Source organism: Odontomachus brunneus, unplaced genomic scaffold, assembly GCF_010583005.1.
Source record: "Odontomachus brunneus isolate Ranch 3 - 2012 unplaced genomic scaffold, Obru_v1 Obru_scaffold_029, whole genome shotgun sequence".
In the NCBI taxonomy this organism is placed as follows: Eukaryota; Metazoa; Arthropoda; class Insecta; order Hymenoptera; family Formicidae; genus Odontomachus; species Odontomachus brunneus.
In genome coordinates this window covers 1,446,236-1,467,587 of record NW_022639479.1, presented here as the reverse complement: position 1 = coordinate 1,467,587, position 21,352 = coordinate 1,446,236, and the positions used below count along the sequence as shown (strand labels likewise).

The 21,352-nt window shown below is 37.7% G+C and overlaps 3 protein-coding genes across 7 annotated transcripts in view; 1 reads left to right on the top strand and 2 right to left on the bottom strand.

Annotated features, from left to right (window-relative positions):
* Positions 1 to 3,470, bottom strand: part of LOC116843009 (fatty acyl-CoA reductase 1-like) — an 8,828-nt gene extending 5,358 nt beyond the window's left edge. Inside the window, exons 1-3 of one of the 2 annotated variants that reach the window (XM_032812954.1) lie at positions 2,554 to 3,470; positions 1,187 to 1,303; positions 351 to 599 (exon numbers count right to left, since the gene is read on the bottom strand). In XM_032812954.1, coding sequence (XP_032668845.1) covers positions 351 to 599; positions 1,187 to 1,303; positions 2,554 to 2,637 — 450 coding nt within the window. In that variant the 5' untranslated portion in view covers positions 2,638 to 3,470. Of the gene's footprint in view, positions 1 to 350; positions 600 to 1,186; positions 1,304 to 1,506; positions 2,526 to 2,553 lie in introns of those variants that run through there. The other variant, XM_032812953.1, reaches the window with a different exon arrangement.
* A 149-nt stretch (positions 3,471 to 3,619) lies between these two features.
* Positions 3,620 to 8,096, bottom strand: LOC116843008 (fatty acyl-CoA reductase 1-like). Its single transcript, XM_032812952.1, has 10 exons — positions 7,355 to 8,096; positions 7,043 to 7,256; positions 6,723 to 6,971; positions 6,412 to 6,557; positions 6,067 to 6,176; positions 5,414 to 5,609; positions 5,022 to 5,270; positions 4,487 to 4,666; positions 4,309 to 4,389; positions 3,620 to 3,934 (listed from the first exon to the last, which is right to left on the bottom strand). The coding sequence occupies exons 1-10, from the start codon at positions 7,429 to 7,431 to the stop codon at positions 3,856 to 3,858; spliced, it is 1,581 nt and encodes a 526-aa protein (XP_032668843.1). The 5' UTR covers positions 7,432 to 8,096; the 3' UTR covers positions 3,620 to 3,855.
* Positions 8,094 to 18,386, top strand: LOC116843007 (protein CASC1-like). 4 transcript variants are annotated; one of them, XM_032812947.1, is made up of 16 exons: positions 8,094 to 8,190; positions 8,301 to 8,529; positions 9,123 to 9,146; positions 9,710 to 9,886; positions 10,079 to 10,265; positions 10,474 to 10,614; positions 10,844 to 10,918; positions 11,003 to 11,202; positions 12,254 to 12,432; positions 12,824 to 13,087; positions 13,256 to 13,417; positions 13,481 to 13,634; positions 14,052 to 14,337; positions 14,614 to 14,709; positions 14,943 to 15,164; positions 15,244 to 16,137. In XM_032812947.1, the coding sequence occupies exons 4-16, from the start codon at positions 9,807 to 9,809 to the stop codon at positions 15,532 to 15,534; spliced, it is 2,337 nt and encodes a 778-aa protein (XP_032668838.1). In that variant the 5' UTR covers positions 8,094 to 8,190; positions 8,301 to 8,529; positions 9,123 to 9,146; positions 9,710 to 9,806; the 3' UTR covers positions 15,535 to 16,137. The 4 variants fall into 4 exon arrangements, with proteins under 4 accessions (XP_032668838.1, XP_032668839.1, XP_032668841.1 ...); XM_032812948.1 differs by having other exon boundaries at positions 8,122 to 8,196; XM_032812951.1 differs by having other exon boundaries at positions 8,156 to 8,529; positions 15,244 to 15,351; positions 16,002 to 18,386.
* Positions 18,387 to 21,352: the final 2,966 nt, after the last annotated feature.

Here is a 21,352-nt window from a genome sequence, read left to right as displayed (position 1 = left end):
TCTCTCTCTCTCTCTCTCTCTCTCTCTCTCTCTCTCTCTCTCTCTCTCTCTTTATTTTCTTCTTTTATATTTCGATATCGATTCAAATAAAATCGCAATCGAGGTAACAAAGTTTGTATTCAGTGTCGATGGAAATGTTTCCCGATCGCGCAATAATACATAATATTCTAATTCTATTCTATTCTATTCTATTCGCGCTATAATACGCGCTATAATATTCTAATTCTATTCTAATAGATTGCCATGTGCACTTGAATAAAGTAGAAAGATACTTATAACTAACTAATATAGATGTTTATTCTCGTGATATGACGCTGCGATAAATTCGATTTTGACGAGAGAAAACCTACCGTTAAATTTTTCATGCTGCTAGCCAAGACACACATATCCCGTGTTGATCGGATGTTGGCAAAAATCATATTCTTCAAAGATTCGTCGAATCTCACGTTCGCCCCACTGTGGAATATAACTGACACTCTGTCAATTAGCATTTGTCTATCTGCCGGCATCAATGCTAAGCCTTCAACAGATATATCTCCTGCTACAGGAACAAGTTTTTCAAAACTGGATGGTCGCTCATTCCGTAGTTTATCGAACAGCTATAACAGAAACTGACGATTATTAAGAGGCAATGGGTTCATTCAACAGAAATAATTGTTTTGTAACTGTTGTAAAATTTGTGAATCTTATGAATTCTTTCTCCTAATCTTGGATGAACTTAAGGGCATATCCAATTCAATTCATAAATTTTATAACAGTTGCAAAGCAGAACAAAAGCTGATATCTCTCATTGTTCGTTGCAATTTTTTTCGTTGTTACTTTACGAAGTCTCGAGGTTCAGAAAAATGTGAAAATTTAAAAGATTGAGTAATTTGAGAGATCAAAACAAATTTATCAGACAAACACGTATGCGCTCACAGGACTGCTAGATTTTCATTAACACGTTCTAACGGTTTATTTAGAAAACTTTCTCCATAAATTATATCAATGTTTTTCTTGTGTTACGTAATTGTGTAAGATGGACTTAGTTTGATAATGTGGACATAAAAAAAATTGTTGTTGTTGTCACATACATATATAACAGTAGCCTTTAGTGAGAGATTGTTGCATACATTGTTGCATACATGTTGAGATTGTTGTCACACATATGACTTTAACGCGCACGATTTGTTCTGAATCTTATTACCTTATTAGTTAATAAATTTTTCAATCTATCATCGATTCCCATTCCTCTTTTAGGTCGCATTAGCAGAAATATCTCCTTGACATCGGGGCAGGATCTTAGTAGTTTTTCGACTAACACCTGTAAAACAATTTGTAAATGAGTATAAGGGATTATTAGCAGAATGACACTTTTTAATAAAATATTCAGATTTTACTTTCTCACAATACAGTCGTTTTCCGCTCGTCAACTCAACTTACACCATCTCTCTCCTCCATTCCTCCTACACTTGTGTCCCATATTCACTCTCTCAACCGCGACAAACATAAAAATGTCTTACATACCTTACCCATATAGCCTGTTGCACCTGTTATGAAAATGCTTCGACCGGCGAAGAAGCCCTGTATAGACGATTGCGCCGTATCCATCTTTATATTTGAGCAAACAGCGATGATAAATAAGTACAAGAAGAAGTAATCCCTTTCGGAGAAAAACGTAGGACAGAAGAGAACGTCGTAATGTTTTTCTCAAAAGGATTTTAATTGTTAAGAACGACCAGTTTGTGATTAAAGCACGAATAATATGACTTTCATATAAATAACACGACAGTCGAAGCGGCGAGAAAATTACGATGCTTCTTTCCTAACGACGAATAAATGTCTGATCGAATTTAAACGTTAAACACAAGGTCTCACTCGATGAAAATGATTTATTAAGTATAAATATTGTTCAAAGGACAAACTTTTGCATATTGATGCATTTCATTTCCATATCTCTTACACAGACGTTCTCTCTTTATCTCTCTTTTTTTTGTTTTCTTCTTCTATATTTTAATATCGAATAAAGTAATAATCGATAATAAAGTTTGTAGTCAGTGTCGATGGAAATGTTTCCCGGGCGTATAATGATACTTAATTTATTCTAATAGAATGCCGCACGTCTTACTATTTGAATGAAATACAAAAGGTCAGGATTAATTATTGAAATCCAGCATATCAGGATTAATAATTCAGTTATGTCACTCTACAGTCTATTTTGTTTGACGCAAGAAAATTTTCATGTCGGTTTTACCGTTGAGCAATTCTTCAATATGTAAGATTATTCTCGTGATATGATATTACGATTTTGATATTATGATAATTCGATTTTGACGAGAGAAAACCTACCATTAAATTTTTCATGCTGCTAGCCAAGATACACAAGTTCCGTGTTGATCGGATGTTGGCAAAAATCACATTCTTCAAAGATTTGTCGAAACTCACGTTCGCCGCGCTGTGAAATATAACTGACACTCGTCAACTCAACTTACACCATCTCTCTCATCCTACACTTGTGTCCCATATTCACTCTTTCAACCGCGACAAAAACAAACATAAAAATGTCTTACATACCTTACCCATATAGCCTGTTGCACCTGTTATGAAAATGCTTCGACCGGCGAAGAAGCCCTGTATATACGATTGCGCCGTATCCATCTTTATATTTGAGCAAACAGCGATGATAAATAAGTACAAGAAGAAGTAATCCCTTTCGGAGAAAAACGTAGGACAGAAGAGAACGTCGTAATGTTTTTCTCAAAAGGATTTTAATTGTTAAGAACGACCAGTTTGTGATTAAAGCACGAATAATATGACTTTCATATAAATAACACGACAGTCGATGCGGCGAGAAAATTACGGTACTTCTTTCCTAACGACGAAATTCTGATTGAATTCAAACGTTAAACACAAGGTCTCACTCGATGAAAATGACTTATTAAGTATAAATACTGTGCAAAGCACATAAACTTTTGCATATTGATGCATTTCATTTCCAAATCTCTTACGCAGAAGTTCACGTTCTCTCTTTCTCTTTCTTTTTCTGTTTTCTTCTTCTATGTTTTGATATCGAATAAAATCGGTAATAAAATTTATAGTCAGTGTCGATGGAAATGTTCTCCGGGCTTATAATTTTATCTAATTTATTCTAATAGAATGCTACGCGCCTTACCATTTGAATGAAATACAACAAGTCAGGATTAATTATTGAAATGCAGCATATCAAGATTAATAATTCAGTTATGTCAGTGTCTACAGTGTCAAAATCTACAGCCTATATCTGTTTGACACAAGAGAATTTTCATGTTGGTTGAACAATTCTTCAATATGCAAGATTATTCTCGTGATATGATACTACGATAAATTCGATTTTGACGAGAGAAAACCTATCGCTAAATTTCTTATACTGCTAGCTAAAGTACACATATGCAATGACACATATAAAACTAATTTGCGCCGAATAAGCGGAATCGACATATGAATATCGGAATAAGCACGATCGACGTATGAATATTCATTAATATCCACAATGTGTCTGTGCTCCATTTGCATTAAAGCAACTTTTTTTGTGGGAAAATGCTGTTGTTTTTTATTCTGTATAAGAATGCATGCACAAGAAAGTAAAAGCAATTCCTGCAACTTTCGGGTTAAATAACATGGTTTAATAGCAACATAATATAATGTAATGTAACGAGACATGATATATTCTTCGAGATGTATTTTCTTTGATTGTTTTAACATTGTAAAATTCTGGTTTAACCGTTCATATAAAAAGCTTGATATTTATTTTAATATAATCGGTTAATTTTTATAATTATATATTGATATAATATTAACTATCATAGTTGGGTTGTAAACCTAGGTGAAAATCAATTGTTACACAATGGTTCCGTAAATTGCCCCCATAAAAAGGATGGCGGCCAGCACTTTCACGATTCTGTCAATCCAAATCATTCTGAAAAGTAGCCGAAAATAAAAACAATTATATTGTTTCTTATTTGATCAAAGATTAAATATTCGTAAATCGGAAATCGAGTGAAATTGTATAATTTTATTTTTTACAAATCTCTTCTATATCAATCAAGCGTTAATAATCTGAAAAATTGAAATTCAATCTCTTTCACTCTCTCTCTGTTTTACGTACTCTATTTATTAAAAACCTACATATATCTAAATTATTTGCTAACTATTTGTTTAGCAATGTGAACGTTTAGGAGATGTCATTCTATTATTATCAGAGAATTGGCTCGTAGAGGAAACTTAGTCGATGAAGAAAATGCGTGATGTTCAGGACATTTTGTATTAAAAAAGTGTTTTCCGTAATCTCACCTGTTGTAGTGCAATTTCGCTGCATCCAGTCGATCCATACTTTCGTTAAGAAGATAGATCTTACTGCCAATTACGTTATTTCTATATAAAAGATGAGAGGGATGTCTTTATTCGTTCGCAAGATAACATCCGCTTCATTTGTTAATTAAAAAGATAACATTGTAAGTTTCTCACTTACTCCACATATGTTGTTTTGTCATAAACCAAGTCCGCGGTGTATCCAAAGTCTCGTTGATCGTCAATTGATAACTCATCTGACAAACTTGACATTTTTTCATTTCGAAACTCCCAGTTTTTCATTGTAAAGTAAGCGTAGGTACGATTGGTTATGAAAATATTTCTCTGCAGTTTCAGCAATCTGAAAATATAGGTATAGGTAAGGCCAAGTCATGTTGGCATAATCATAACATGACCCTTGGACCGACTTGGCTAATTGTGGCAAAAGAATTGCAAATTGTTTTACTTAAAATATAGGTACTTTCCATATATTTTAAAAGAAATATTTTATGATTCATTTTTCTGTCAAGGTTTCCGTCCTAATATATGTAAATGCGTAAACAAAGCGCACGTTAAACGTGAACTTCGGTCTAGTTCTGGTCTCATTACTTTTTTGAATGTTCAAAAGTTTTCACATCCTGCGTGATTAACAATTACATTCTCACTCATGCGTGCAAGATCGATTTATCAAAAAACGCAAGAAGTTTGGTTTGCACCTTGGTTGTCTGCCTGATAATCGTAGTAATCCATCAATAAAGCAGGATGGTATTACGATCAACACTATCATTAACAGTTGATACAAGGACGGATTCGTTATCATTATATGGCCGGGGGCCCAGATCATTCCTTCGTAAGGAATCTTCTTCGAAATAAGTGCAGCAATCTTAGACATCATTTTCCTCCCCGGTCTCATAGTGTGATTGCCCGTACAATTATACACTGCTGGAAGGTTGTCTTGCGTGTTGCTGACGGGAGTCCGAAATAATTTGTAAATTAATTACGCATTCGGCGAGAAATATTATATTATTAAAACTTCCCGTTGTTCTCTTAATTGGAACATTGTAGGGATTTTTACAACATAACGTTTGTTTAATATTATAGATCATACATCATTTTTGATCCATGTTTCGACGCTGCTACGATCAGAGCCTTGATGACGATATCGATCGGCACATAGTTGTCGAACGCAGATGGACTCTGGTGCAGCAATTTCAGTATTCCTTTTCCACTAGCGATATACATTGCTACTGGACCGTTAAAATTATCTAACCAGCCTTTCAAAGGGTCCTTTAACATTGGCGTGACTAGGCGAAACGTTAATATTCTGAGAATGCTTTTTTACAACAAACGTGTTGATGAAAATAAAGTCTTGTTAAAAGTTTTCATTAAAATCGTGTCAGTTTTTGAAAATGCGAAAACTGCGTAAAAACGATGCGTCTAAATACAATTCTCAAGGCAGCGCGAGGTAACATAATAATTTTTCAATTCAATTTTGTTGTAAAATGACAGATCTTACAATATCCAGAAAATTAAAGTCAGGATGACTTGACGATAATATGACTACATCTTATTGGAAAATGATAATTGTGTAAAGTTAAGAACTATTTAGATTCCACGAGATTGTACAGTTAAAAGTCAGATTAAAAAATCCCTCAGTAAAAACAACGTTGTAAGAATTGTATAAGAAGCTAAATATATATATATATATATATATATATATATATATATATATATATTTGCAATATATTCGTAGCAATATACCTATGGATGGTCTGCAAATTACGCACGGTAACGATCCCGAGTAATCAATTATCACTTGCTCCGCGAGTTTTTTGGAAAATATGTAGTGATTCGGTAACGTGCCTATATATCTGAAAATAAATCCACGTGAAAATGTCTTTGATTTGTTGGAAATACATTATAAATGTACTACGAGCGATTGTTTGGCGTGCATCCATTTATGAATTGAGTGATATTTGCAAAATCGCTCTTTCAACGATCATGTGTATCATAATTAAATAAAATTAATCAAAATTATTCGAACACACAGTCTTCGATGTACACAACATATTTAGCGTAGACATGAATGCTGGATTTGGCTCTAACTTAGATTTAAACAGCTCCACTAGGCCCTCATCTAAAGCTTCAACGACACGTATCGTTTTTTTCCAATCGACTTCTCCTGGATACACAATTTCATCAACGACTGGCTTGTCGACTTGTGTGTAAGCTGTGCTGATATGTATCAAAACCTCAAAAATATAAAATAAAACATGTAACAATTTTATAGCTGATATTTCTGTAATCAGAATTGCCGAGAGAAATTTCCAGTAGAAGAGAAACCAAGAGCGCAAGTTTGTTATGTTGCGCACATAAACACACACAAACTTGCACACTAAATATTCATGGCTGCTTACTGCCAAATTTTTCATTTGTTTGCTTAGAATGCAAATATCTCTCGTAGATCTCACGTTCGTGATCACAGCATCCCTCAGAGTATTGTCGAATTTCACGCTCGCTGCTCCATGGAATATTACAGACGTCTTCTCGATTAAGGTATCCCTGTCGGCAGCTGACAAACCCAAGCCTTCAAGGCCAAGATCACCTTCCACGGGAATCAATTTGTCAAAGCAGTGAGGTTGTTCGTGCCGTAGTGTATCAAATAACTGAAGCGAGCAACATGTACGTTATTAAAATAATACTTTGCGAGATTGCTAATCGCACCTACGAAAATTACCGGGTTCGTCAGCAGCTGTCGGAGCCTCTCATCTATGTTCGTATCGTTCTTCGCGCGCATTAACAAAAATATCTCTTTTATATTGGGACATGATCTCAACAACTTTTCTATCAACGCTTTTCCTAGAAATCCCGTAGCGCCCGTAATGAAAACACTTTTTCCGGAGTAGAAGGCCGGTACCGAGAGAGCCGGATACATTGCGTTCTTGCCTTTTCTTTGAATTAGTGTAAGCGATGTATAGAATATATTTATTAAATGCTTATTAGTGAGGAAAATAGAAAGTATACAAATCTTAACACGTGGTAACCGTACCTATAGATGTATACGAGATTGCAGATGGATCTGGCACAAGTACCAGTGTCGACAGACACGAAGTAATAATAATACATTGTATTTGTAACATTCGCCTATATCGTTCATAAATATGAAAATAATACTTTAACCTATAGGTCGTCGATTAATCGGTTTAGTTTTAATTTTCGGATGTTTCGTATAAATCTTACATAAATACAAGATAAATCCTGTATAAATCTGCAATATTTGTGTCTTGTGTGTATCGAATTATAATTTTTTCGTAAGAAAATTCTCATATTTTTCTTTAGGGCGTTTATGATGTTATACGTATTCTTTCGAATGCGAAAAATGTTATAATGTTATATATGTTTTACGTCTTATGTTGCTTATTGATAAGTATCGATTCTTAAATGTTTGTGTTGCTGGTTGATTACACAACTACATGAAATCTGATACGAAATCTGCTTAACCTTACTTGCAGAATTAATGAATCGTCGACGATTCAGTTGACATTTACAGAAACGTTTCGCATTACTAGTTGAAATGCAACAGTATTGTCTCTTTCTTTATAATGCAATACATTGTACGCTGCATTTAGTCTAATATACGTCATTTACTATAACAAGGTCTCTGTGAAAAATCTTTTATGGATTGTTCTTGAATTAAATGCAAATAATAAACAGTATTCTGCATATTCTGCATTATTCTGTGAACATAATGCAAGTCATAGAAGAAGTTAAAAATTCCAAAAGTCACGCTCACGGTGTGAAGTATAAATTGAAAACGTACGATGACTGTCACTATCGAAAATAATAGTCATTGTATAGCAGTCATTAAAAATAATTATTGATTGAGTAAATGTAATTCCATTCGGTTTAGGGGATCCGTCTGCTAAATCAGTTATTAATCTGTTTAAATTGTCGTAATACTTTCGGTCTTTTTATCAAAAATTTTTTGTTTACAGAGATTCTACTCGGAATAACGTTGAAGTAGCGAAAGATGTAACTACCGGAGCAGCTGCAAAAAAAACTAAAGATGATGAAACAATTAGAAGGACGACGAGAGTGGTGCTTTTTGAAAGCGAAACTCCTTCACTTTCCCTCTTAGTACCTGAGATCAAATACGATGAATATGAAGTAGATGAAGATGTACGAATTCCCGAAGCAAAGAAATCCACGCGTGTCTCATTATTAGTACGTCCTCGTTATATCTGTTGTTATTCAATAGAAAGTTAAATTTTACTGATAATTTTTAATTTATTATTTTTAGTAAAAAAGATGGGATAATTTATTGTTTTAAAATTAATTTTTAATATTGTATATTCCTTTTAATGTTCAATATTATTTTATATATATGAAATGACTAAGCCAATTGAAAGACTGTTCGACGTTTCAGTTAAATTTGACTTGATTGGTCTTTCAATATAATATTTACCACATATATAATCGTCGTTGTTTATGATTTCTCTCGAACGTTCTAGCATTTCTCACACTCTTATCATAGAAAGTGGCCGGTTTACCAACGAAGAAGATAATCGCACCGAACTGTCTGACTAGTCTAATATATATGTATATAAATACACTTGATCTTCTGACAATGTATACAAGTGATTTTAAATCGTAAATGCATTAATTGGAAAGTACAATTGTGTCTGGAAATTTTGACAGAATTAGTTGCGGCAGCTATTTATATTAATATCAATCCTATTAATATATCTTCTACAAATAAATTCTACAAATAAAATAGAAATTTCACTCTCACTGCAATGTCTATTGATTTGTTTCAGATACGCGAATGGGTTACGATACAGGTAATTTCATTTCTGTCCGTCATGCGTTTTAATGCCGCTACGCAAATGTTCTCTTTAAACTTATGTTACTACGTGTTGCACATACACTTGATTTCAGTACAATTTAAACACTTTCTTCTTGATGCACTTTGGAACGCAGCTGACAGGAAAACTTGGTTTTTAATCATTTCCAGAAATTATGGTGTCTCAACGAATAATTTGGTTTTTAATCATTTCCAGAAATTATGTTGTCTCAACGAATTTCCAGAACTTTTTTCAGTTCTCTCACTTGTAACCGCGTCGCGAAAAAAAGTGTCCAAATTATATTGAAATCAAGTGTACGTATTAGCACTATTCTGTAGAACTTATTAGTTTAATAATCTATTTTAACAGATTAATATACCAGCGTTATAAATTTCAGTATTTAGCATTGAAAATGCTGCGTTGAAAAAACGCATAAGAAAGACAAATGCTGCGTTAAATAAATGCATAAGAAAGACAATAGCAATATTCTGTTTTAATTTTTATTACATTGACGTAACAGTGCGAGACTGTAGGCTCTGAATGCCTTCGCTACGTTACAGATACAAGTGGTAGCACACTTCTCGCACGACGATTTCATTAAAGTGGGAGATCATTATACTTCGTTCGATTTAGACAAGGCCTACGAAAATCAAGAAGATGACGAAGAAATCGCGTAAAGCCCTAGAAAGAGAACAAGCGGCGTCCGCGGCCGCGGCCGCCGAAGCCGAGGAAATCAGGTAAAACGAAGCATAACGATAAAAAAAAAAAATATCGGCCGTATTGAATTTAATTTGCCTAGATTATATGGAATGATAAAGCACTAACGCACGAAAGATATCGTATCACGATGTCGACGCTTATAATCGTCTGCATTATTTTCGAAGTTTTGCGTCATTTATCCAGCGTATTAATTAAGCATTCATCCGAAGGGCGCGGATAATCAAAGATATGCATGAAGAGATCCGACGGGAGAAGTACAATGTAGAGAGACAAGTGTTGCTCGAAAAGAAAGAGACCGCGATGCGTGAGGTTCAATTGGAGAAGACTTGGCGTGCGTTTCAGGATCATGAAAGCGCGTTCATGGAATACGTAGCTGACTCTGAACAAGAGGAAAATGTAAAAACATCGCCCTCCTCTCTTTTATATACATATATTTATTTATCAGATAAATAATAACCAGACATAAAAAGAGCTTTTGACTCAATTTATCTTTGGGATACGTTCATATGGAGCTTTAATTCTCTGTTTTATTATGATAGATAAACTTTTCTCCGTACAATGTCAAGTTTCTACGAATTATATGTAGCGGGCTAATTATTTTCAGTGGATCAGGTATATGACTTGCGACGGATTGCCGGATCCCGGTAGCTTATCGGAGATGAATACTTTTGTGTTCTTGTGGTCTATGGGGGACAAGGAAATTAATATGAGCAACTTCACCAAGAAATACGACACTATTATCTATGTGCGTAAAGCTTTATGTACTTTATGTACTTATGTTGTTATTAACGTCTCTTAAACGCCATTACTTAATCGCTGACCGTGAAAGCGTACATATTGAACCATTAGACGCCCAGCTTTGATAAACACTATCTCTGAATTCGTATGGACAAGTATAATTAAACTTTTTCTCCAAAACCGTTTCTTTCTCCTCGTCAACCATGTGAGAATAACGATTGAATTTCTGTTCGCAGCTAATAACGAAACTAGACGAGATAGTGCGATTCTCTTTGATGAGATTACCCGATTATCTATCCGAGTGCAAAGTGGTAAGTAATCGCATTCGATTGAATAACAGCGCCTGTAAAGGGGTCGACGTTATTCCCGAGTCATGAGATGGTAACATTTAACAGATCCGGCAACGATTTCGGGACAAGCTGCAGGAATGGATGAATATGGCGTGCTACTCTCTGTTGCGGCAAATAGAGAGGGACATGGTCCGCGAAGACACGAAAACGGCCAGGTACAACAGCGTCTCGAAACACGTCAGTTGCTGCATCTGGGCTCTGATAAAATGGCCGATTAAGCTTAAGCAGCCCGCTGCCAAGGATCGGTACGTATCGTTTCAGTGTAACTGGATGCACATACGTCGAATAAATATCGTGATATTTAGCGTGGATATACGAGGTGTGATCAAAAAGTAAGGTGACTTTTTGAATTTCGCGCGGTCTGTACACTCTAATTTCAAAATTTTTTGTTGTTGTGTTGGTACACTCGTCACGATCATATGTTCACAGTTTTGACTATATAGCATGTGTTGTTTTTATGTGAGAGGCATAAAGGTTAGACTCGTGTTTGCGTGCTCGGCGATTTTTTGCTGTTGAAAATAATGGAGCAGAGAGTTTGTATTAATTTTTGTGTAAAAAATGGTATTAAGTGTTCAAAAACTCTTGAAATGTTGACAGTGGCGTACGGTGAGTCAACTTTGAGCAAAAAAAGTGTTTATAAATGGTATAAGTTATTCCAAGAGGGCCGAGAAAATGTTAACGATGAACCTCGCTCTGGACGCCCCAGCACGTCAAAAACCGACGAAAATGTTCAGGAAGTGAAAGAAATTGTGTTGAAAAATCGTCGAATCACGATTAGAGAAATAGCTGATGATCTTAACATATCGTTTGGCTCATGCCAATCAATTTTAACGGATGTTTTGGGTATGACACGTGTGTCAGCGAAATTCGTTCCAAAACTGCTTAATTTTGATCAGAAGCAGCGTCGCATGAACATCGCCCAAGACATGTTGAACGACGTCAATGATGATCCTGATTTGCTCAAAAGGGTTATAACTGGTGACGAAACATGGGTATATGGTTATGACGTCGAAACCAAAGCCCAAAGCCCATTAAGGCTGCATCGCTGGAGGAGCTCAAGGCAATACCCAAAAGTGCATTTCAGAAATGTTTTGACGACTGGAAAAAGCGCTGGCACAAGTGCATTGTATCAGAGGGGGATTATTTTGAAGGGGATAACATAATTTTGGATGAATAAATGAATATTTTTTTATAAAAATGAAAAGTCACCTTACTTTTTGATCACACCTCGTATATTTCTATTGACTTTGCTTTCGATGTCAATTTGTAAAGCCGAAATTGTCGTTATTCTGGCAGAATACCAATCGAGGTTCACTTCGAGGAAATGGAACTGACCGTCAAAATGCCCACAGACATCGATTGCTATTGTATGGCGATACGGATATTGTGGGTGAAGTATGATCATTACTCGGATCGCGCGGCCTCGTTCATGATGCCTGAATTATCGGATGAATGTGAAAGCGGCTATACTATGAGTAAGATAATTATTTCTTCATGAAGTTTACAAGTTATTTGCAGTAAACTCGTTGCCTTTGAGACATTCTTATAGTTGATTATCATGTCTAGAACACAAATCTTGTGTGATAATCGCGGAAATACGGGGAAAACTTTGTAGAGGATTATCAAGAAGAAAAAAATAAGTAAAATAGTTTACGAATTAAAAAATTATGAGTGAGAACTTCTAAAAATAAGGAAATCGAATAGATATTGCAAAAAAGTCTCCAAAATTCGTTGCTTTTTGCTGGTGCAATAATCAGAATCAATGACGAAAGGATTTCACCTATCGTCACTCGTCGCGGATGTTATCGATGCTCTCTATTCTCGCGAGGAAACGCGACCTGGATCCTTTTGCCGTGTATTTTTCAGACTTTCTCACCTACTGTCAAAGTGAATATAACGCGAAGTTGAAAATACGCGAGGAGCAGGCCGAAGGACGTCGCCTGCGGCTCGAGGAGAAGAAAGCCATACTCGAGAGGATGGAGCATCCGCCGGAACCGGAACTTACGAAACTCGACAGGAAGGGGAAGCAGCAAAAGAAACTGGGTGTGCAAGCGAAACCAGAACCGATACAGGAACCAGAACGTTTACCGTATCTGCCTACACCCGACGAGATTATTCTGCAAAGAGATGGTGCGATCCTCGACGCGGTCGGCGTATCTCTTGAAGTTACAAATTCGTGCTTCTAAAACATGTTGAAAACAGAGAGAAATACGTCAAGATCAACTTTATATCGCACTATAATTACAATCATTATGGTAATAGCAGAACCATCATCGTGATAAGTGTTAATATTTCTAGAGGAAACTAAGAAAGAGATTAGAAAGCTGCTGTTCACACGATGCGAGAAGACAGAGATCAATTTGCGCAAATATAGGATACTTGGTGGAGTGATACATATCGATTTAATTTATCAACCGCCACAACCCAAAGACATGGGGAGAGACGTTATGCTTACCACTCGTGAGACAATTTCTTATTAAATACGCGTTTTCTCGTCAAATACATTAAATTGTCCCTTTGCAGTACAAATTCCCAAAGAACTGAAATTCGTGCCGTTTTCGAAGCCGTACAAGGCACCACCTCCGGCGCCCGACTCCGAAAGAACACCGGAGGTGATCGAGGCGGAAATGAAAGCTCTGGAGACCGCGATGGAAGCCCTGGCGCTAGTAACTTTAAAGTACAATTCAGAAAAAAGTGCAATATATTTATAAATAATTCACACATCAAGTTATAGTCAAAAAGTCCCGTTCGATTTTTTAGTCAAACTTGAGTCTATTACATACAATGCAAATAAATGATTCGTCAATCGTGCAGTGGTCGTCGTTGTCTATAATTTATCGCTAACTTTGGACAGCACACTTATACCTCCATTGTAAAAAGTTGCAGCGGAGAAAGGCAGAAAATCGAGCCAAACTTTTCGACTAATCCAAAATTTGACACTTCAAACGTTTCGTTTTTACTTCTCACAAGCCACTAGCCGAAGACAGATCGATAAAGTTTGTCAAATTATGTGATGTACATCACGATCAATTGACAGTTATGTCTCTCAAATACTACTCAGATTACACCCAACTCTGATTAAACTTTTTCGCAGACTTCCCAGTTCGATCATTTGGTTTGAGCCGCCCTTGGTGGCGCACTGGATTCCTGAAAGAAATATATGGTCCACGCAGGACGTGCACGACATCAAATACAACGAAGAGAAGCAGACCATCACGTTTAGAACCGGTAGACTGGGCGTTCACGGGCTTGCTGCTTTCAAGTTCATCAACATTCCCTTCCAAAGTTGGGAACTCAAGCCTGAAATGGGTAGAAACGCGCGCGGCGGCGTCGTGCTCAATATATCCGCCGCTATCGTTCAAGCGGAATTTATAGTACGGGTACTCAGTCCTTTCGACACTTTACAACCCTACAATTCGGTCGAGTATTCTATGTTTAGACAATGCGAGCTTAGTGAAACGCAAAGAGCGCAAACTGTGCAGAATTGTTTGATGTACAATTAACGCTACATGATTTTTTTGTGTCTTTTATGTCCATACATGTGAGGGTATTTTTATACCTAGATATAGATATTGATGTATATTATCTTCTCTCCCTTCTAAGACGTGCGCAAGGTAAGATGCAGGTTCATGTGATAATATCCTTTGTTCTCGTAGGAGGACTTGGTGTGCTTAAATTCGCTGGCTGGTAGTATGTCGACGGCGATAAAGGAGATTCTCGGGGAATACATGAAGCTATACTTCCTGGTTGAGGTAAGGACTCTCCACATTTAGCAAACGCTCGGTTTATATCCGCAATAGGACGAATAGTGTGACGCAAAAGATCTCTTTACCAGAAAGATCTCTCTCAAATTCTCGTGTTCGCCGAAGCTAGGTTTCATCCGCGCGAAACTTCTGATGGTTGTCGCTTCTAGACACTGAAATATACTGATGAAAGAAAAAATAACATTTGAGTTTACTGAAACGATGCGTTCTGCTTGTCGTAGAAAATGCGCGACGCCGGATGCGATCTGTTTCCGGAGCGGGACACCTGCAGTTACGTGAAGACTCTCCCGGTGAAGCATCCGGTGATGGAGAAGCACCTGCGAGGCTGCATGGCTTTGCTTTGCATGGCGTACACGTTCTCCTGGTCGCGGTGGAACGCCAGTCGAAATTGCCGCGAAATCATCATACAATTCAAGGAGCTGCACGGATGCCTCGCGAAAGAGGTGCGCTGTTCACGACCGGGTAAAAATGTGCTTTCAAATTCCCGAAGTTTCTCATCTCGCGCATCTCGTTTCCTTACAGCAAACGAATGCGACTCTCTTGGTAACTCCCTCCCGAACAATGGCGGTAGCTTGCACCGAAGTGAGCTCCGAGTTCTCTGACACGCCCTTGGATGGTGACAAATCGAAGGTAAACAGCTGTTCGATGCAGATAAATATTGAGAGCTTGCAACAGTTCGTCGGGGATTTTCAGCCATATTTTTCTTTTATCAACATGCCCAGTGGCGAACTACTTTTCTGTAATTTGTCATCCACGCCACGTGAGTCATCGGTTATTATATTTATTAAAGTCGCGTGTTATTATATTTATTAAATATCCTGTATGTCTCGCATAATACCTATAAAAGTATTTCATAAATATCAAAATATACACGACAAGATGCGAGAACGAACGTATTGATCAAAATATCTGTCATTGTTTCATGCGCCATTTATCACCATCTCTCATAAAATTATTCGATTTTACGTTTGTAAAATTACATCCTTTGAGCTAGTGAAATCCTCGGCGATCTGGCCAACTTTGGCAAGCCTTTAATCTTTAGTAGTATCGTTAATCCACTGGAACGTTCGATTTAATCACATACTTACCTTATCGTCCAAAATAACGCGAGTTGATTTTGAAAATGTTATTACAATCGTTCACATTGAAGAGCAGAACTATACTTTGACTTTATCAGAAGCGCGAGGAAGAAATTATAGTGCCTTCTAAAGAACACTATACAAATACTAAAGACTAGTTGAAAGCAAGAAAAACTGAATAATGTGTCCCTTTCGTAATAGTTCTACGCCGATCTATACAACCTGGCGTTACAAAACGCCGGTGTAAAGACACGACTTTTGATCAAGAGCGTCTCCTTCAAGCTAGTCAGCACTGTCGTCGAACTCCTCGGTCGCACTAACGTGATCAACATGTCATCTTGAGAAATTAAGTAGAAAAGCACACCAGTCTTGACCAACCTTTCGTCGGGTCCTCTTATCACGACGTTGTCGATACGGATTTACTTTACGATCGACTATCAACTAGCTCTATGGTGAACTAAATCGCGAATTATATTGTCAATGGAGAAAGGCAGTACCACCACTACCACTGGTTGCGTCACAAAATGTATTTTTCATTGACAGCTTGTCCCTCTAAAACGCAAGAAACACCGCGAAAACATCGTTGCGTAATCATAATCGCGTTTATTATTAATTCCTCAGTGAATTAACATGTTGTTGGATCACTGGTCACTCAATCGGCTTAACTCTGTACTCGGGCAATCGCGGCCAAACATATAATTAAGTAGTACATGATACAATACCGTTTATCAAAATGGTAATGTAATGTATATACGCCGTAAGTCTTCGTTTATATATTATGAGATACGGTCGTCAAATTCTCTCCTTTTCTATTTTCTTATGTTTTTTTTCTTTTTTCTCTCTTCGCTATATCGTCACATTGCGAACAATTCATTATACGCAGCAAAAATATCGTCTTCTGGATCCACGCTATCGCGTCAAGCTTCGTTTCGCTTTTCTCTTCTGGAGCTACTATCGTCTATCTGGGAGAATTGCGTGAGTAAAATGTTAAATAACGCCGCTGGGTGTGTCGAAGCAACGACACCACACATTGTCCCTTTTCTCGCTCTACTATACAGTCTGTATGCGTATAAATCAGATGCAAAAATACTGATGGTCGTAATAAAATTATCTGTCGAATATAAATACCGTTGCGTTGATTCGTTCGTCTACTTGGCTTTCCCCTAGGAGTCTTATTTTAATCAAAAATATTTAATCGCTCGTACGCGTGTAGAAACTGATCACCAAGAAAAATAATCACTCTCGTCGAAACTTTCTTTCCGATTCAGACATCTATTTTTCATGTAAGAGAGAGATACGCCTGACAATCGGATTATCATAATAAATAATTGCGCAATGAAATCGCGCGTAAAGGATGTCTGCTGATCGATTCTTAGAGTTAAATCGTTGAAAGCGTTTGCCGTATCTTTCTCTTTTCCCTCCTGTTCATTCTTTTTTAGAACAGATTTTCGGTTCTAAGAATAAAATAATGATTTCGAATTCTTTAGGTATACTTTGCGAACGTAATTCTGATTATCCGTCTATCGAGATAATCTTTTTATTTCTCTCCGATATGATAGAACTCTGTGAGAAACGCAACATGACAGAATCTCTCGTTATGGCCTTCAATGTTCACGAAAACAATATTCAAAGGTAACCAGCTTCGCAGCGTACAATAATATGCATACATGCAACGCTAATGTCTGATCAACACGCACGCGCGCGCGCGTGTCCAATAAAAAAATAGCCGAAATGTATCCGACAGCCATAAAGCGAATTCGATGATCGCGCGAATCCTGTGAGTCTAACAGATCCTCCCGAGACTCTGCGTACTTTGTGTGCAATACGGAACATTCCTTACTTTCACGCACTGAACAACTTATCATTTTGCTGCACGTGAGGCACGTGATCGCAGAATTGTTCAAAGATATTCGCTCCACATCACAAAAGATTGACTCGCGTCACGAAATGACAACTCCTCTTATTCATTTCAACGCGACAACGTCAAATGAGAAACTAATTGATTGACACAGTCGTAGGGTACACCGTGAAGGTATCGGTTTCATTTGATCTTTACAGATAAGAAGATGCACAGCGAAAAGTACGCCTAGAAAATCTACGATAATTCGCAAACAACTCGTAGCTCAAGCGTCGTAGCTGTCGCTCGAATACTTGTATTTACATCGTATTCATATTGCGCACGCGATACATCTCGGGCCGACATATGCACTCTATGTGTGCGTGACTATCGCAAGAAAAGAATAATGACTATTAGCTACGAGAAATTAATTGTGCCTAACTTGCGACTGCGCCAAATGAAACGCTACTCCTCGGGCTGCTAAACCCGTCTGGAACATGCACGTCACTAAAAGAGCAATCAGGTCTCAGGAGGATGTACACAAAACGCGACTCGGATTTCAAGAATAGAATCTTTATATCTCCTTCCTCTTTTCTTCTTGTTTTCTCTCGTTTCTTCCTTCTCCCTTTGTCTCTTGTTAAACAGCGTTAACTCGCGCACGTCAATTATCTCGCGCGCTTCTGAAGCAACACAGACGGATCGTATAAGCTATTAAAATACAATATGTTCGAGTCTCCGTATCGACTCCGCTGAGCCGCTGCTTAGCACGTTACACGATGCGTTTTCGCTGATCCGCACGCGGAAAGTCGATCACTCCACTATCTTTCGGCGTGTCTACATAATTGTGTGCATCGACTTAACACTTATGATATATAATATATACATGTATGCAGGGATATGTTGCTGGTTCACTGTCGCAGAGTGCACCGTGTGACGAGAAATAAAAGGAACCGCGAATGGGTAGTGCTGATCCACACACCCATCTTTGTCCGTCCTCTCAACGTAACGCAAATGCGCTGTGCGTTAAGGTTGTACGTTTCGGTTGTTATCTGAACGCGATTGTGATTAAAGCTAGAAACACACGACGCGCGATTTCATGCCTTCTGACATGCATGCTAACCAGTAGCTGTATAGCCCGCTGCAAAGGTATCTTTCAATACACGACAGTATCTGACACTATCCCGATTATTCGAATAACGGATAAAAATTATGCCTCAAATTCAAGTTATTCGCAAATCCTTTGAAATACGTACTGAAAAAAGAAAGTGGTTGAAATGATGACACTTTGCTCGAATGAATAAAATTCGTTCAAGCAATGGTGTTTAGTCGATTGAACGAAGTATATAGTTGTTGTGATAAGAATTAGATTCAGTGATTGATTCAGTGATTGCGACTTGGTCAGGAAGTCCCGTATCTAAACAGTCGTTTAAAATTTGAAATTTCTCTAGTAAAATAGTAAAAATAGTCAGATTTGAGTTCAGTGCTAGATGAAAGTTTTTTAAAACGCGATTACAGATGTGTAATGTCACATATATTATACAATTCAATTGAAAAATTTAAATCTAACTCTGAGGAAAAATCTGAGTACTTACATGAAACAAGTCTCAAGCGACAACTATTAATACGAACCTATCTCTATCAACGTGACTTATTGTTGTACTAACGAGTAATTTATTTAATAGATACAATATTTCTTTGAAGATAGGTGATCGCTGATTTTGTCAATCCAACTGCTTTCTTTTTTGTCAATGCACAAATAGTTGAAGCGTCGGATTCAGATTCGGATCTAAATTTAAGTTCACGGCGGAGTCGATCGGAGACATAGCGACCTATATTCCTCTCGAACATTTGACAATGAATAAACCGATATCTTTAATCTGCTATATCACGACTTAACCTAAGATGATTGCCAGAGTCCTACATCATTGATTGCCAAATGTTTAAGAAAGTTCTAGATTGTTACAATTCCGGCCGACTGCGTCGTGAACTGAAATGCCGATTCGGATTCGAGGTTTTAATTGCTCGTGTATTTCGAAAGATTCGCGGATCCACAGACCCTCGCGGGTAATCTGAATAATGCAGGAATAATGCGAGGTTTCGGATCGGATCCGATCTTGGATATCCGGATAGCTATTTATCCGAATATTTGGAAGCTCTGGCAAAAAGGTATGAAATCGTGCATGTAATTCTAGTTTAACGAGTCATCCAACAAGGGTACATTTTAGAGTTTCGACGTTCCAAAGTGAATTTATGAGAAAACTCGAAAACCAATTCGAACAGAACGCAAAAGAGAGGAGCTCCGATTTGCTAGTCTAGGTGTAACCAATGTGAACGAGCACTTTCTTCCGGCCTCACTGTGGGTGACTCAGATAACCGTTTCGCTTAGGCATTATGATCTTTCAAGAATCACGTGTTTTTCATCAAGCGACACTCGACGCTTTGCACTCGGCGAGCCGCTCTAACAATCGAGGTATCGAAGGACTGCTCTTTCAATCTCGCAAACTGAATTTCCAGGGAACGTACAGATAACAAGGTCACATCCTTCGGTTAATTTTACCTCGATAATTTCACTTTAAAGTGAAATAGCGCTTTGGGGCTCGCTTTGAAACGCGCATGACTGAAAATCGACAAGCCGCAACATACTGTAATTTCTTCTCAACTTCTCCGTTAGGGAAAATAGACTTCGAATCGGTTTATACCGATTTTACGTGATTTTACGCGTCTCTTTTCGCTTCAATGTCGCTCAAATGGCATCGCAAAGGATTCGACAAATGGGAAAGTAAAAAACAGTTCGGCGAGTGCAAAGGATCGAAGGGCGAGTCCCTGATTCCCGGGCTCGATAGCAAAATATGCACATCTCGGAAAGAATGTCGTGCAACAGCGAACCACTGTCGGAAGGTAGAATGACTCCTTTATTAATATCTAGTACGAATCGCGGTACATTTTCTCCAGCTTCTTTTGCTTTCTCCTCCTCCTCTTCTCTTACGTGTTTTTTTGTTTCTTTTTCTTTCGTTTGAAATCATCAGTTTTGACATCGTCACGTGCATGAAACTGCATCTTTAAGCTGCTTACAATTGAGGTAATCCATGATATAAGGCCCACGTCACTTTCCGCATCAGACTATCGCACATTCTCTCTATTCGCTAAGTGATACTTCTCTCTTTCTCTCTTTCTCTCTCTCTCTCTCTCTCTCTCTCTCTCTCTCGCTCTCTCGCTCTCTCTCTCTTTCTCTCGTTACTCCATCCTTCGCTTCATTCACCCTTAAATACTTAGAATTAATATATTTTGCAAGCCTGCGCAACATAAAGTTGAACATCGAACATCGAACGTCTCCGTGGCATTCTCGCCGCCGCAATCGCTTCACCGTTTTGCACGTCCTCCCAGTTTATCCTCAGCTAGATTAACACTATGGCTACGCTTCGACATATATGTATCACGATACGGATTAGTAATACCTAACACACACACGACATTTCACTTTACTTCACTAAGTACTTAAACGTTATACACGTTCAACCCAGTCTATAACGAACGTTAAAACCATGGTAATCGAAGGATCAGGGCCGATGAACGAAAATGTGTGACTGCAATCGGGAGAAGAAACGACAGACGCATTATCGGGATCACATCTGAGAGGAAGATGGAGAGAGTTCACGAGTAATTCGTCGCGGAGGATAATTGTGCCTGCGACAAAGAACGAGGCGAAATAATAGAG

What these genes read in the sequence shown, in the direction of transcription:
- LOC116843008 (XM_032812952.1), bottom strand. Translation starts at nt 7,431, where the DNA reads ATGTATTATTATTACTTCGTGTCTGTCGACACTGGTACTTGTGCCAGA. An exon ending in TTATCAGGCAGACAACCAAG is followed by an intron (nt 4,667 to 5,021) that starts GTGCAAACCAAA and finishes CTATATTTTCAG; the next exon opens with ATTGCTGAAACTGCAGAGAA. An exon ending in GACAAAACAACATATGTGGA is followed by an intron (nt 4,390 to 4,486) that starts GTAAGTGAGAAA and finishes TCTTTTATATAG; the next exon opens with AAATAACGTAATTGGCAGTA.
- LOC116843007 (XM_032812947.1), top strand. Translation starts at nt 9,807, where the DNA reads ATGACGAAGAAATCGCGTAAAGCCCTAGAAAGAGAACAAGCGGCGTCC. An exon ending in GCCGAAGCCGAGGAAATCAG is followed by an intron (nt 9,887 to 10,078) that starts GTAAAACGAAGC and finishes ATTCATCCGAAG; the next exon opens with GGCGCGGATAATCAAAGATA. An exon ending in CAGCCCGCTGCCAAGGATCG is followed by an intron (nt 11,203 to 12,253) that starts GTACGTATCGTT and finishes TTATTCTGGCAG; the next exon opens with AATACCAATCGAGGTTCACT.